The following is a 12,671-nucleotide window of genomic DNA, read 5'->3' on the forward strand; positions in this document are numbered from 1 at the left end:
ATCTATTAAACTGGCAAAAAATAATCCATCCTGTCTTCACGGGCCTGCAAATATGTATCCCAGATCTACTATACAAAACAGATGATCACAGGCTGAAAAAAGGTGCTAACCTATTACTCGTGGTTTCTCCAGTTGCTTTAGACCTCTTGGTTTGCCAGCTTCCCTTTTCAAACAGCTCAGAACCGACAAAGATATTAATGCAGACAGGAGAGGATGCTGGGTTAAGCTTTTCAAGAAATTCCCTTCTTCCCCCTCTCCAGTTGACAGGAAATTTCTGGTTTGTTGACTTGGACGGTATTTGGCGAGGAACCCATAGAATGTATTTTTGGCACAATGAATGCAATCTGAGAAGGGAAAATTAAAATAATTGACAGCGGGAGGAAGTGCTCAGGGTGCTGGATGCCCAAACAATCCGTCAAGTAATCCTGACCATTGTTAAACAGAATTCTGAATGCTGCAGGAATATAAAGGTATTCTCAAGTGTTACTCAAGAAATAACACAGTTTGCAAGCTACGTCAGTCAAAGAAACTAAATAGGATTTACATTCAAGGTAACTGACAAGCTACCTTACTGTTCCATTGTTGTACCCTGAACCCGTCTTATGTCCTCTGTAGGGGTGGCTGGCCATGGCAGGTTGCACTCCGACTGAAATCTTCTCATGGTGATGGAAGACTCTTGTGTGGTGCTACTCTAATCAGCAGCTGCTGGGTCCTCACTGCTGCACATTGCTTTAAAAGGTAGGTCTCTCTTCAATGGTGAAGCGTATTTTCAAACTATTTTGTTGTTCTGGGTATAGGCAAAAACATTACAGTTCAAGCCCACTGAAAACCGTTCCAAAGAGTTGGCCTTTGGTTAAAAAAAAAAAACAAAAACAACCTACCAATCAACCTCCTTTCCCTCCAAATAAAACAACCAAAAAAACCTAGTACCTTGAAATTATTCTGGGTGTCATCATTCACGAGATTTATGTTCACAACTTCAGCATTTCCATGAAAAAATACAGACAATACTTGTGACATTTTAACACAGCTTTCTGTTCCAACAAAACTGCAGCTTATCGCTTTCAGGTTATGGTGAAGACAACCGAGCAAACATCAAACACAGGGACTGTAATATTTTGGATTATTCTTGGTAATGATAGATATTGGCAGTGCTAGACATTTTTACTGTAACACTGCAGTGACTAGATGAACTAGTCCCTCCAAACCCATTTTAGGGTAAAGCACTATTATTTATTTTGCTGAGTCTAATAGGAAAGTAAATCTGTACATTGGATGCTAGCGCGACCGAGCTGTTTTGCTTATTCTTCATAAATAGGCTAGAGCAACTGCCTTACTCTGTTATCTCACAGTACATAAAGAATTGTCTTTTGCAGCCATCTAAACAAAGGTCCCATTCCCTTTAACAAAGAAATAACTGCCTAAGCGGTTATACTGGTATAATTCTCTGACAGTGGCATCTAATAAAACTATGCCAAATTCAGCTCCTTTCCATATGTTTAGCAACTGGTTTGCAACTTACTCTCCCTTGTAAATCACCTACTTGGTCTAACGTCTTCTGCAATTCTCAGTATTAAGCTATTATGTAGCTTTTTAAAATGTCTTTTCCCATCTTTGCAGAAACAGATAGTTACTGATAATTCTCCTATTCACTTCTTATAATATCCCCTCGTCAGTAATTTTGACATCAGGAATTCACTGCTGATGAAGTTACTGCAGTAGAAAAGCATCAACTTGCACAGTAAGGAAGCTGGTCTAGTATTTTAAGATTTCAAGAGCAATTATTTCACTTTAATTCTTACAAAAGGTTGCAGTATGGGTGGGAGTAAAAGCACAGAATGGCATTGTAGTTTTGAGGATATTTGCTAGAATTTGCTCAAGTGGGCTGCGAATGTTTTAACTTTGGACTTTGAGCCTTTCCTTTTGCACACTAATAAGCAGAAGGAAGAGTCAGATATACTTTTACTCGAATGGAAAGTGTTACCTTTGCCTAGCACTAGACACACATCTTTTCATTTTCATGTTTCATGAAAATCATGAAGGACTTTTCTTGGTAATATTTCAAGCTGAAATGGTCAAACTCAATAAAATTTCTGCTTACTTCAACTGATATCCCAGTTGTTTCTGTGGAACTATGAAAGCACTTCAGTTGCCATCATCAAAATTTATAGACAATGACTTCCTATTCCCCTGTTCATCCTCTCCATAGCGATTACTAAGGATGCAACTTAAGCTCTTGAGAAAGCCTTTGATTAAAGGCTTGAAAACAAGGCAGTCCTTTCTGTTACTTTACCTCAAAGATCCTCTTCAAGAAAAGAAAAAGGGAGGTCACAGGAAGCCAGTTATGTTTTCTGTGTGCAAATCAAGATCTCAGTTACCCAACTCTTCGCCTTATTAGAATGCTTTCACAAAGTTTGGTGAAACAAGTTAGTATTTGCTGCGCTGCTGCAGTTGCAGTGCGTTCTTACAGTAAGTACTCCCCACAGAACACATTCATTACCTGTTCTTCCCAACAGTCTGCTTACATAGCTGGGGCTCCAAGTCATTACTGAATGCCAAAGCGTGCCCATTTTGGATACTTTGAATACCCACGTGATGGGGTAGCAGCCTGGCTGGAGCAATGTACACTCTGATACTTCCAGATCGGTGCAGCCACTCGAGGGTCTGTTACGGGCTATCCTAAAACTGTTACATGGGGTCTCAGAGACCAAAGTATTGTTTTGCCCCAGATGTTGCATTTAAAACTGTGCAACCTAGATGTAAGCATGCAACTCCAACAGCCTGTGGACGCACTGCTGTTTACTGTAAAAGAGAGAAGGCTCTAAGACGACATTGGACAGACTGGGCTGAACTTCCTAATGATCTCAGAGTGATTTTAAGGGGCTAGGTTTCCAAGAGCTATCTATAGATCAAAGACCTTCTTCACATATTTTCCACGGACAGACAAGAGAAAGGCCAGTATACCACTTCTCATACCCTGGAAATTGGAACACTGCTTAAATAACAAAAGTGGTCTCATCTGTACTACGGATAAAAATTAAATACAATTTTATGCATGATGCTAGGAATTGTTTGCCAGTAGTATAGCAGCATTACCGGTTTCTCTAATTTCACAGACACATAATTTAAGATCAAAAATTGTTTGAAGCTGTTTTTCCTTTTATAAGCCACCCATCTTATTAGCAAGTTTTGTCCTGAGTGGTTCTGACAGCTATAGGGAATTTGCAGGTCTACACATAAAAAAATATTCACTTCGGATAATTAGAAATACGAGGCATAGAAAAAAGGAAATTATAATGACCACGATGTTATTTTAGGAAATACTTGTGTTACTTGAACATTGTACTGTTCTAATAGTGTAACTCTTATTTAAGCGCTTCTTTAGGCATTCCTGAATGCCCATGGTAATTTTGTTTTGAGAACTAGGGACCCTGAGGCACAGTGGAACCAAATACCTAGTAAGACACGAGAAACCAAAGTAGACACCAGAATTAAAACTCAGTTTTATCAAATTTAGCATGAATGGTGAGATGAATTCAGGTGTGCCTTCAATGTCAGTACATTACTTGACTGACAGCAGGATGATAGTAGCATGGTGGCTGATTACTAATCCATCCTCCAGTTGTCTGGGAAATAAACCTCCTAGGAGGTGCTAAGGTCAACGTTGCCAGGCTGCACTAGAGCTTAAAGGCATGCCCAGCCCAGCCATCCAACAGAGGGGTAATACCCTGAAAGCAACATCATTTTCCACCCATGAAGCACTCCCATATTCCTCCTCTGCCTCCACTCTTCAAGCGTGATGTGTGTGTGGTGGTTCTCTGCCATTTCATGGTGACTTTTAGGTGAGGAAGACTGGACGCCCCTGAGCTAGACTACCTTGCCTTCTTTATGTACTGATGCTCTGTTACAGTATTTCCGCATTTGGCAAATAGCAACTGCTACAGGGGAAGAAATATAATTGTCTACAGATGAAAAAATCAGTTTAAGAAAGCCTTATGTGTGAGAGTGTGCACAGAATTATGGTAAATCTGTCCAAAGACTGCTCATTAAGCTTCTCACTAGAAGCCTTGTAGCTATTAAAGTTTCATACATTTGCATGAGAAGCAGCACTTCTCATTCTATTAAATGTTTAAAACCAGTACTTTTAATTAAGATAAGCTTTCCTGGACCTCCTTTCTTCATTATTCTGCTATAAATGACCATCATCCATAACAAAAAACCAGCAGGAACCTATTAAAGGGAACAGTGTTCCTTTTGTCAAAATCAAGGATGTAACATTAAATAGAAGCAGCAAGTTTTCTACTATATTATCTGATACATGGCTGACAGGAGAGCACTCGTTATCACTAGTCATAAACAACTTTCCTTCATGCTTAGGCTTACAAATCAAAACAAACAATTAAAAATCAAGTTCCTTTGATTATTAAATCAGATTGGAAGGAAGTGTGTTCATTTCTCATCTAAATTACAAACACCCAATACATTTGTGACTGAATTACTCTGACTTCCATGAGATTTAAAAAAAAAAAAATTAAAAAAAATGAAAAAACCACACAACCCCTTCCCCCCTTCAACTTGCACTAAAGATAACAGATAGAATATATGGTAAATCCTGTAATTAATGTTGTGGATAAGGCCTATAAACTAAAATGCAGAGGCACCCACTACATTTAAAAAAAGAAATAAAGAAAATAGATTTATACCATGTAAAATTACCTGTATCTACTTGAGAGCCAGATTTCCATCACACCACTGATAATACACATCTGCAAAGTACTGTGATTGTGTTTGTTTATATATACAAAACCTATATGTCAAAATACACAATGGTTAACTTAGATGGGCAAATTATTTATTGAAGGTAAAAAAGCTTTCATAATCCAGAAACTATCAGCCTAGCACTAATAGGTGATTTGCTGTGCAGAGCCAAAAGTCTATCTATAAATTATGAGAGAGTATTTTCAGTGACCTTTTGGAAATGTTTTTGGCAGAAGATTATGTCAGGCAAATATATATTTAATGCTAATGACCTTGTACATTTGTATTGCAATATGACATTCAGACATGTACCAAGAATTGTTAAAATATTACTTTCAAACATTCAAAGATCATATCTAGCAATACATTCTAGGGTACAGAATCCTATTTATGATAGCTTTTAAAGGCAATGAGATTAACAGTTACGAACAATCTCTGTAGCAAAAATTATTAAACTAATATTGCTTAACTCACAAAGGAAACAGCATAATTTTACTTAACTTATTGGGCTCAGCTGCTGTATCATTTAGATTCTTAAGTGGAACGTTATCATGCAGTTATGAAATTTGAGCAGAAAAATACATCTGAGATGTCAACAACAAAAACAACTCTTTCATTTGCTTTAGTGGGGGTTTTGCATGTAAGTTAGAGTAATTCAAATGAAAATAATAAAGCCATTTAACTGCAACAGTAACTAAAGTACTTTCTGTATCAGCTTCCTTTTCTAATTTACTCTGAGGAAAACAGATTCTACAAAGTTGGCTAACACATCAGCCAAGTTGGAAAATAGATCCTACAAAGTCGGCTAATGCATCAGCCAAGACTGTTTGTAATCTCGGCCTGGGCAAGACATCGGAGAAGTACTTAGTTGGCTGTATAACCCATCCCAGTGTTACTACACTCTTTACATTCTGAGCATTACATCTGTTCTGTAAATAGATTTTGTAAAAGTGAAAGACTGTTTGATACTGCACCTGCACCCTGACCATTCAGCTACCTGCCCCTACACTGACCTTGTCCACTTTGGAGAGGGGCACAGGAGTTGCGCTGTCAAGTGTGTAAAACATTCTATAGTTGGGTGTTTTATTCCTCTGTTCTACAAGTTTCACAGAGGACCAACGCATTGATTAGCTTACACAATAAAATGACCTACCAGGGTCTGCCAGTTTGGTTTCCATCGTGTATTCAACCTGCTTTACATACCATAGTAGCATGCTTTCTGTCAAACAATCAACATTATGGGCACTTCCATGAAAAAGATGGCCAAAGTGATCAATACACTTGGTCCCTTGATTTGGTAGTTTCTCTTGCTGCAACCAATTCAGAAAGCTTTAAGCTGCAGTTCTAGGAAATACACTACCTAATGAGGTTATTTATCCTCCACGTGAAGAGACAAATGACCACTTAATATATATAAATACTGAACTGCAGATGCAGCTTTATGCAGAAAACAAGATTAAACTAAAGGAATCAGATTAATTTCCCTGCTAATATTTTCCGTAACTAGAGGAATAAAAAAGTCCCCCCCATTTGTATATTTGTATAAAAATATATTTCTAACTTTGAATGCTATGGTTTTGCCAAAGCATTACTGGAAATTTTTGCACATGGGCCAGGAAAATTTGCTTTCAAGTCTATCTATATGTAAACATGCTAAATTAAAATCTGAATTATAGTTTCTAAATATTCCCAGAAGCAATAGTGAGCAAGTGTATAAAACCTATTCAGTACAAACTGGTACTGAAATGTACCAAGCATTTTATTGTAACGATGCACAACTTATTCATAAAAAAAGTCACATTCACAAAAATACTACTAGAAGAAAGCTGTGTTAAGTAATGCCTGTACTATATAGTATTTTAACGTACTGAAGATGTGTGTAGCCTTACTCGTTGCTGTATTAAGGAAAGCCAAATAGATGGCAGAAGAACGAACAAAAAAGAAACTCACCCAAGGTCACAGATCAGATCACAGCACCGCTGTAAAAAACCCCACTGTTTTCTAGCCAGTGCCAGATCATGCTTTTACTGGCTCCCACATTATAGCTCAGAGTAACAATAATAGAAGTTTAGACTGGTAATAGTATACTACGTGTCTCGGCGAAGTATGGTAAGATTAGCTTTTTCTGATGTAAGATGTGTGGCAACAGTGACCCAGGAGGGGACTCATCAGTGTCAGAGCAGAAATTGCTGGCAGGCAGCAGACGGCAAGGATTTGACAGACAATCTACAGGGATGCAGAATTTAGCATTTCACTGATGTCATACTTCAGATGGCCAAATATAGATGGATATATGTAACTCCAGAAACTAGTTAAGACCTAACAGGCTTTCTTACTCTGAAGAATCTCCCTAAAGGCAACAAAAATAAAAGCAATATATCAGGTGCCAACCCTACTTCCATGGAATTTTGCCATTTATTTTATTAGGAGAAGAACCAACTGTGAAGTCTTAGTGAGCTTTTAAAACTGGCAAAAACACACAAGATGATCTAGAAATGAGAACGTGAGATCTAGTGCAAGAGAAAGAGATTTAAGTATTTGTTTTTTTAAAAAACCTTACAAAGAAATACCTCTGTTCTAGAAACTTCAAGGGACTGGAGTCAGAAAACCTGGAAAGCCAGGATTCATGCTTCTGCCTTTTCTGATGTTCTTTTCCTATTCATGCCCTCATTTCTTAATAGAAAATTCCTAATGAAAACTGATTCAGTGATGTTACAAAATACTAGCACTTTTGTGGTCAAAACAGAAAGATTAGTAATGCGACACATACAAATAGAGGTTTTTTCTTAAATATCTTTGAGATAAACACACTGACCCACAAATTAAAAAAAGCTCTTGAGCTATTTTTTTCAGGGAAGGAATAAGTAATGTATTTGGTAGAATACACAATTTAATTTTTCTCAGTTCTCCCTCTGAGACTAAAATCAGTATGAATACTTTTTTAAACACCTCTGTAAACTTTAAAAAGTCTGCATCAGTTACATCTCTTCACTATAGAGTTTTGACTTCCAACCACAAGGAAAATACAGTATCTGGAGAGTATTTCACACAGACTACTACTACGGAGGACCTGGAAAAAGTTTTGTGGTAGACAAGTTACTTCATTTTTCCTATATAGAAGGTCATCTTCAGATGAAGAGATGTTTGGTCATAGCTGGCAGCGCTCTCTCCTTACAAGCCTAAAAGTGAAATTTTGCTCATAGAAAACCTGGAAGGCGATGTGCAGATTTGACAAAGAAAACTTTGCAGGCAACCAGGAATGCAACCCACAATTAGACGAAATATTCAGTGGTACAGCTATGTATTGTTCAGAAGCAGCCTGTAATGTTCCTGCTTTGTCTGCTGCTCCTCAAGCAAGCTTCAGTAAGCTATGGAGATCAGCACATTGCTGGAGCGTATAAAAAGAACAAGTATAGGTTAGAAGGTGACGGAACACTGTAGGGTATTTTCTGCACACGTATTACAAATTTCCTGTTGAAGGCTATGAGGGAAAGGGAGAAGTCAAAGGAAAAATATTTGGGTTAGCTTAGCCAGATTTTAAAATAAATAAATGTACCCAACAGTACTCCCTTGTTTGCATTTTCCTGAGAAGGGCTGTGTCCTGTAATCCAACAGTCTCCAAAGGCATGCACAGAAAATTGTTATTTCAGCCACAGTAATCATCTAAGGTATTTACCATTTAGTCTATGATGTGAAAGAAATTGGGGTCATATTAGATGCAAAACAAGTCTAAGATTTACAGGCCTTCTGTCATTGACAATAGGTGCTTGTGATGCACATATGTTTGTCTTCCTTATTATAACTTCAGTTAACGTAAGATGTTTTTACCAAGTTATCTAAGCCTCTAGAACTTCTCAACCAACCTACAAAGCAAGCTTGAACACTTTTCATTTCAGTACTTATTTGGAGCATCACTGTGATGTTAGTACTCAGGTTTTCATTATAATTAGTGGCATTTTGTGTTACCCTTACTAAATACATTTATAATGCACACCTTGCTTGCACGTTTGAAATAACTGCCAGTCACGGCAGATGGCCATAAGAAACCTGGCCTGTGAAAATATACAAAAAGGAACATAGCCCAACCTGAAACTTCAGGAGGAGTTTTTTGATATTCTTTAGGGTACACTTGAATGTCAATCTAAACATCTGAGGAAGCACTTCTGCTCTTTAAAAAAAACTTTTTGTATCGTTATTTATATGAGCAATAAAGACCCCAATCAAATCTGTCTGCACGCTTAGGATCTGACTTTGCATGAGCCAGCCCTCTTTGTTTTCACCTCAACCTTAGGTATGGCAATGACACTCAGAACTATGCTGTGCGAGTCGGAGATTATCACACACTGGTACCAGAAGAGTACGAGGAAGAAATTGGAGTCCAACAGATTGTGATGCATAAAGAGTACAGGCCTGACAGCAGTGACTACGACATTGCATTGGTGAGGCTACAAGGGCCAGAGGAACAGTGTGCCAGATTCAGTACCCACGTCTTACCTGCTTGTTTGCCATTAAGGAGAGAGAGACCACAGAAAACTGCTCCCAACTGTTATATCACTGGATGGGGTGACACAGGTAAAAGTGTTTTAATGATTTCCACCCACCAATCTCTTTACCTGAGGCTGCTTATTTAAAAAAAAAAAACAAAACCACAAAAACAAACCCTCAAATACTTAAAATAAGAAAATGCTCAAAATGGAACAATTTTACTCTTTTTATATAGGGGAATATTTTCCCTCCTGATCCTTAACCAGGAATGACACCACTTTGTTTACTGAATTTAGTTTGTGTTTGGAAAGTAGCGATGCCACTCTAAATCACAGAACCAGTCAGTAAAATGGCCTCATTAAGATTGACAAGCATGAATGAGAAGCTTATTTGTTGCCAGGCACACCCTGCGCAGCAGCTTATCACCCCTGCCTCAGAACATAACTAACAGCTCTACTATATTTAAGGTTTTTAAGGTAAGTACAATGAATATTTTAGAAAGGTTCTTTAAATTACACTACTTCAGCAGAAAAATGGATAGAAAATACACACATAATAGAATTTCAAGTAATATTTTTAGTCTCTCTTGTTACCACTGACATTTTCAATCAGCAGTTAGATTTAAATAAGAGAACATCTTGCCAAAATTTATGAGAGCCACAATGCAATCTGCAATCCAGGCTTCTGGAACCAACTATCTAGTCACTTTTTAAGTCAGTACAAGATTCTTCCTCTTCAGAGGTCTTTGTCCTTTAAAAGTTTTACAAATTAATAACCATGTTTTACTTTCACGTTTTTATGGTGTTGAATACAGTGCAAGACAGCAACCACACTTGAGCCTTTGTTCCACTGACTCATTCAAACTGGCAAGGAGACAAGGCGGCAAGGCCAATATCAGTTCTTCCTCTTTACATGCATCGGTCTGTGTGCACAAATGTCTGGGTCACTGTACTACAATAAGGGAGATGGACTTGTAGGGTGGGGTTTTTTTGCTAAAAACAATTGCTAATTCATTGCCTAGCTCTGTCTTGCTTTTTACACAATTCACTGAAAGTTCTGCAATACTGTTTACTTAGGACATCTATTTAAGGGAACATTAACCACTGCAATAATTGGCTTTAATTACGATAAGAAATTACATCATTGCAGTACTTCAGCTGAAATTTCACACTTACTATATGAATCAATTACTTTATACAAATATTAAGATTTTACTTTAAGAAAAACCCCAACACCAGCTTTAACTTCCCATATTTCCAACTGAAAAAGAGGTGCAAGCTATAGAAAAAAAGACAAATTATTTAAATCTTGACATTTTATAAGCAGAGGACTGCTTATACAATGCAGGATTCACTACAACAGTCAAAGAAAACCAAAGGACAGGTTCTGGTCACCCCCACAAAATGAAGATCCCTTTTGGTCAGGAGTCCCATTAGTACTCTGGTACATAGAAGTTGCCAGGATTGTAAACAATTCAAATGATACTGCCGATCTCTACCAGAAGACACTTGGGCTCAGTAACATTAGCTCCTCAGATGAGGTGACAAGCAAGCGTGCGTGTACTTACAGGGCATAAACGTGATGGTTGGCTGGATGCTCTACTTGGAAGCCGACAGAGGATGCAGCACCTGTCAGGCTGAGCTAGGCTAGGTTTGAACTGGTGACCTAGAAATGAAGTATTTCTACCATTTTAGTCTCCACTGCTCAAGACTCCCAAAAATAGCTTCCCCATTTAAGTATTAAGGCATATATTCTTACAGAAGACGCAAAATGTGTTTGGAACAAAACAAATTCCAGCCTTGGAAAGAACTAGCGAACACAAAGAGTAAAGCTGCGTCTTAAATTTTAAGTTGGTTTTTTTTTTAAAAAAGCATCTATATTCCATATTTACAATATCAATATAGTATTTTAGTATTATATTTAATGCACAGTAGATTTTTTCATATTTAGTCATGTTTTCAGTCATTTTATTTAATGACAAAACAGTGTGAAGGACTGACAGCAAAAATGGGCTTAAATGACATTTATATTTCCAAGACCAATCATCATAACGAGACAATAATTTGGGTCCTCTTTTCAGGAAGGGCTTATTCAAGAACATTACAACAGGCTGCCATCCCCTTACTTCCCAAGAGGGTATGCGAAGAGCGTTACAAAAGAAGATTCACAGGAAGAATGCTCTGTGCTGGAAACATTCAGGAACAGAAACGTGTTGATAGCTGTCAAGGAGACAGTGGTGGACCACTGATGTGTGAACGTCCAGGGGAAAGCTGGGTGGTGTATGGTGTGACCTCCTGGGGCTACGGCTGTGGAGTGAAAGATTCTCCAGGTGTCTACACAAAAGTATCATCTTTTGTACCCTGGATAAAAAGTGTGACCAAACTATGAATGTCTGTAATGAAAACCAAACTTTGTTAATAAAGTTTGAGGCAGGACAACTTGAACAGTACAGACAGTGCACAGCTGGGGCCCACAGTGGGTGGAAACAGACACATTTTTCCCCGATTCCTGTATTTTCTTTTTGTTAAATCCAAGCTGTATACACGCAACCTTTCCAGTTAGGGATTACTATCCAAAGAAAATCCCTCTGTGTTAAGGAAGTTTATATATTACATGAACAAGTTACCATGTATCTAAGATAAGGGGAAAAGCGTTAGCCAGCTTAGAGTAACATTGGAGCAGGACAGCTGGAGAGTTCACCACAACATTCACTGCCCACAGGAAGACTGTAGTAGCTCCAAGCTATTTATGCTTCAAGCTTCTCTAGAATTAATTACAGATCTCAAAATGAATGTTCAGTCTAGTTTATTTAATCAGTTCTTGACTGTTTTGCTATGATCTTACACTCAGCCCTCTAATTTTGACTCATGTTTCATTAGCTAATGAGACCATTAGCAGGTTAATTCTTGGTAAGTAATTCTGAGTATGTATTAAACATTAGAAGGCAAATAATTGTCAATAATCAGATGCCCAGCTATTCTGATAAGTATTCTCAAAGTTTAGTGTGCATGAAATACATTCCCAAGTAAAATAGGTAGTACACTGGAAGTTAGTTTCCTTGCAAACATCCTGCACAGCTGCAAGAGCTAGATCAAAAACAAATGACCTTATTTTATTTCCTCTAGATAAGTATCATTTTTCTTTCTGAAATTCGTAATTTTTAAGTACATACAGCATTTTGGAGAGAATTTACTGTTCCTATTTACCACTAGCTGTCAGTACAGTATCAGACTAACAGACAAACATCCCAATTCTCTCATTGCTGGTTCCGGAGGGGCTTTACTGAAGTAACACTAAGAACCTCTGTCAATCCTACAAAAGAAGGTTTTAAGTACATGCAATGCATATACTGGAGATACTGAGCCAAAACCTGTCTGAAAAGGTCTATAAAGTCTTAAACTACTATTTTCTACAAGATAATGTTTAGA

At 37.7% G+C, this 12,671-nt stretch overlaps 1 protein-coding gene across 1 annotated transcript in view; it reads left to right on the plus strand.

The window, feature by feature from the left end:
- The window catches only part of PRSS12 (protease, serine 12), a 54,045-nt gene extending 42,414 nt beyond the window's left edge, over positions 1 to 11,631 (plus strand). Inside the window, exons 12-14 of the mRNA XM_019474496.1 lie at positions 616 to 738; positions 9,050 to 9,330; positions 11,324 to 11,631. Coding sequence (XP_019330041.1) covers positions 616 to 738; positions 9,050 to 9,330; positions 11,324 to 11,631 — 712 coding nt within the window. The remainder of the gene's footprint in view (positions 1 to 615; positions 739 to 9,049; positions 9,331 to 11,323) is intronic.
- The last annotated feature ends 1,040 nt before the right edge of the window (positions 11,632 to 12,671 follow it).

The sequence above is a fragment of the Aptenodytes forsteri genome, unplaced genomic scaffold (assembly GCF_000699145.1).
Source record: "Aptenodytes forsteri isolate BGI_AS27 unplaced genomic scaffold, ASM69914v1 Scaffold8, whole genome shotgun sequence".
NCBI lineage: Eukaryota > Metazoa > Chordata > Aves > Sphenisciformes > Spheniscidae > Aptenodytes > Aptenodytes forsteri.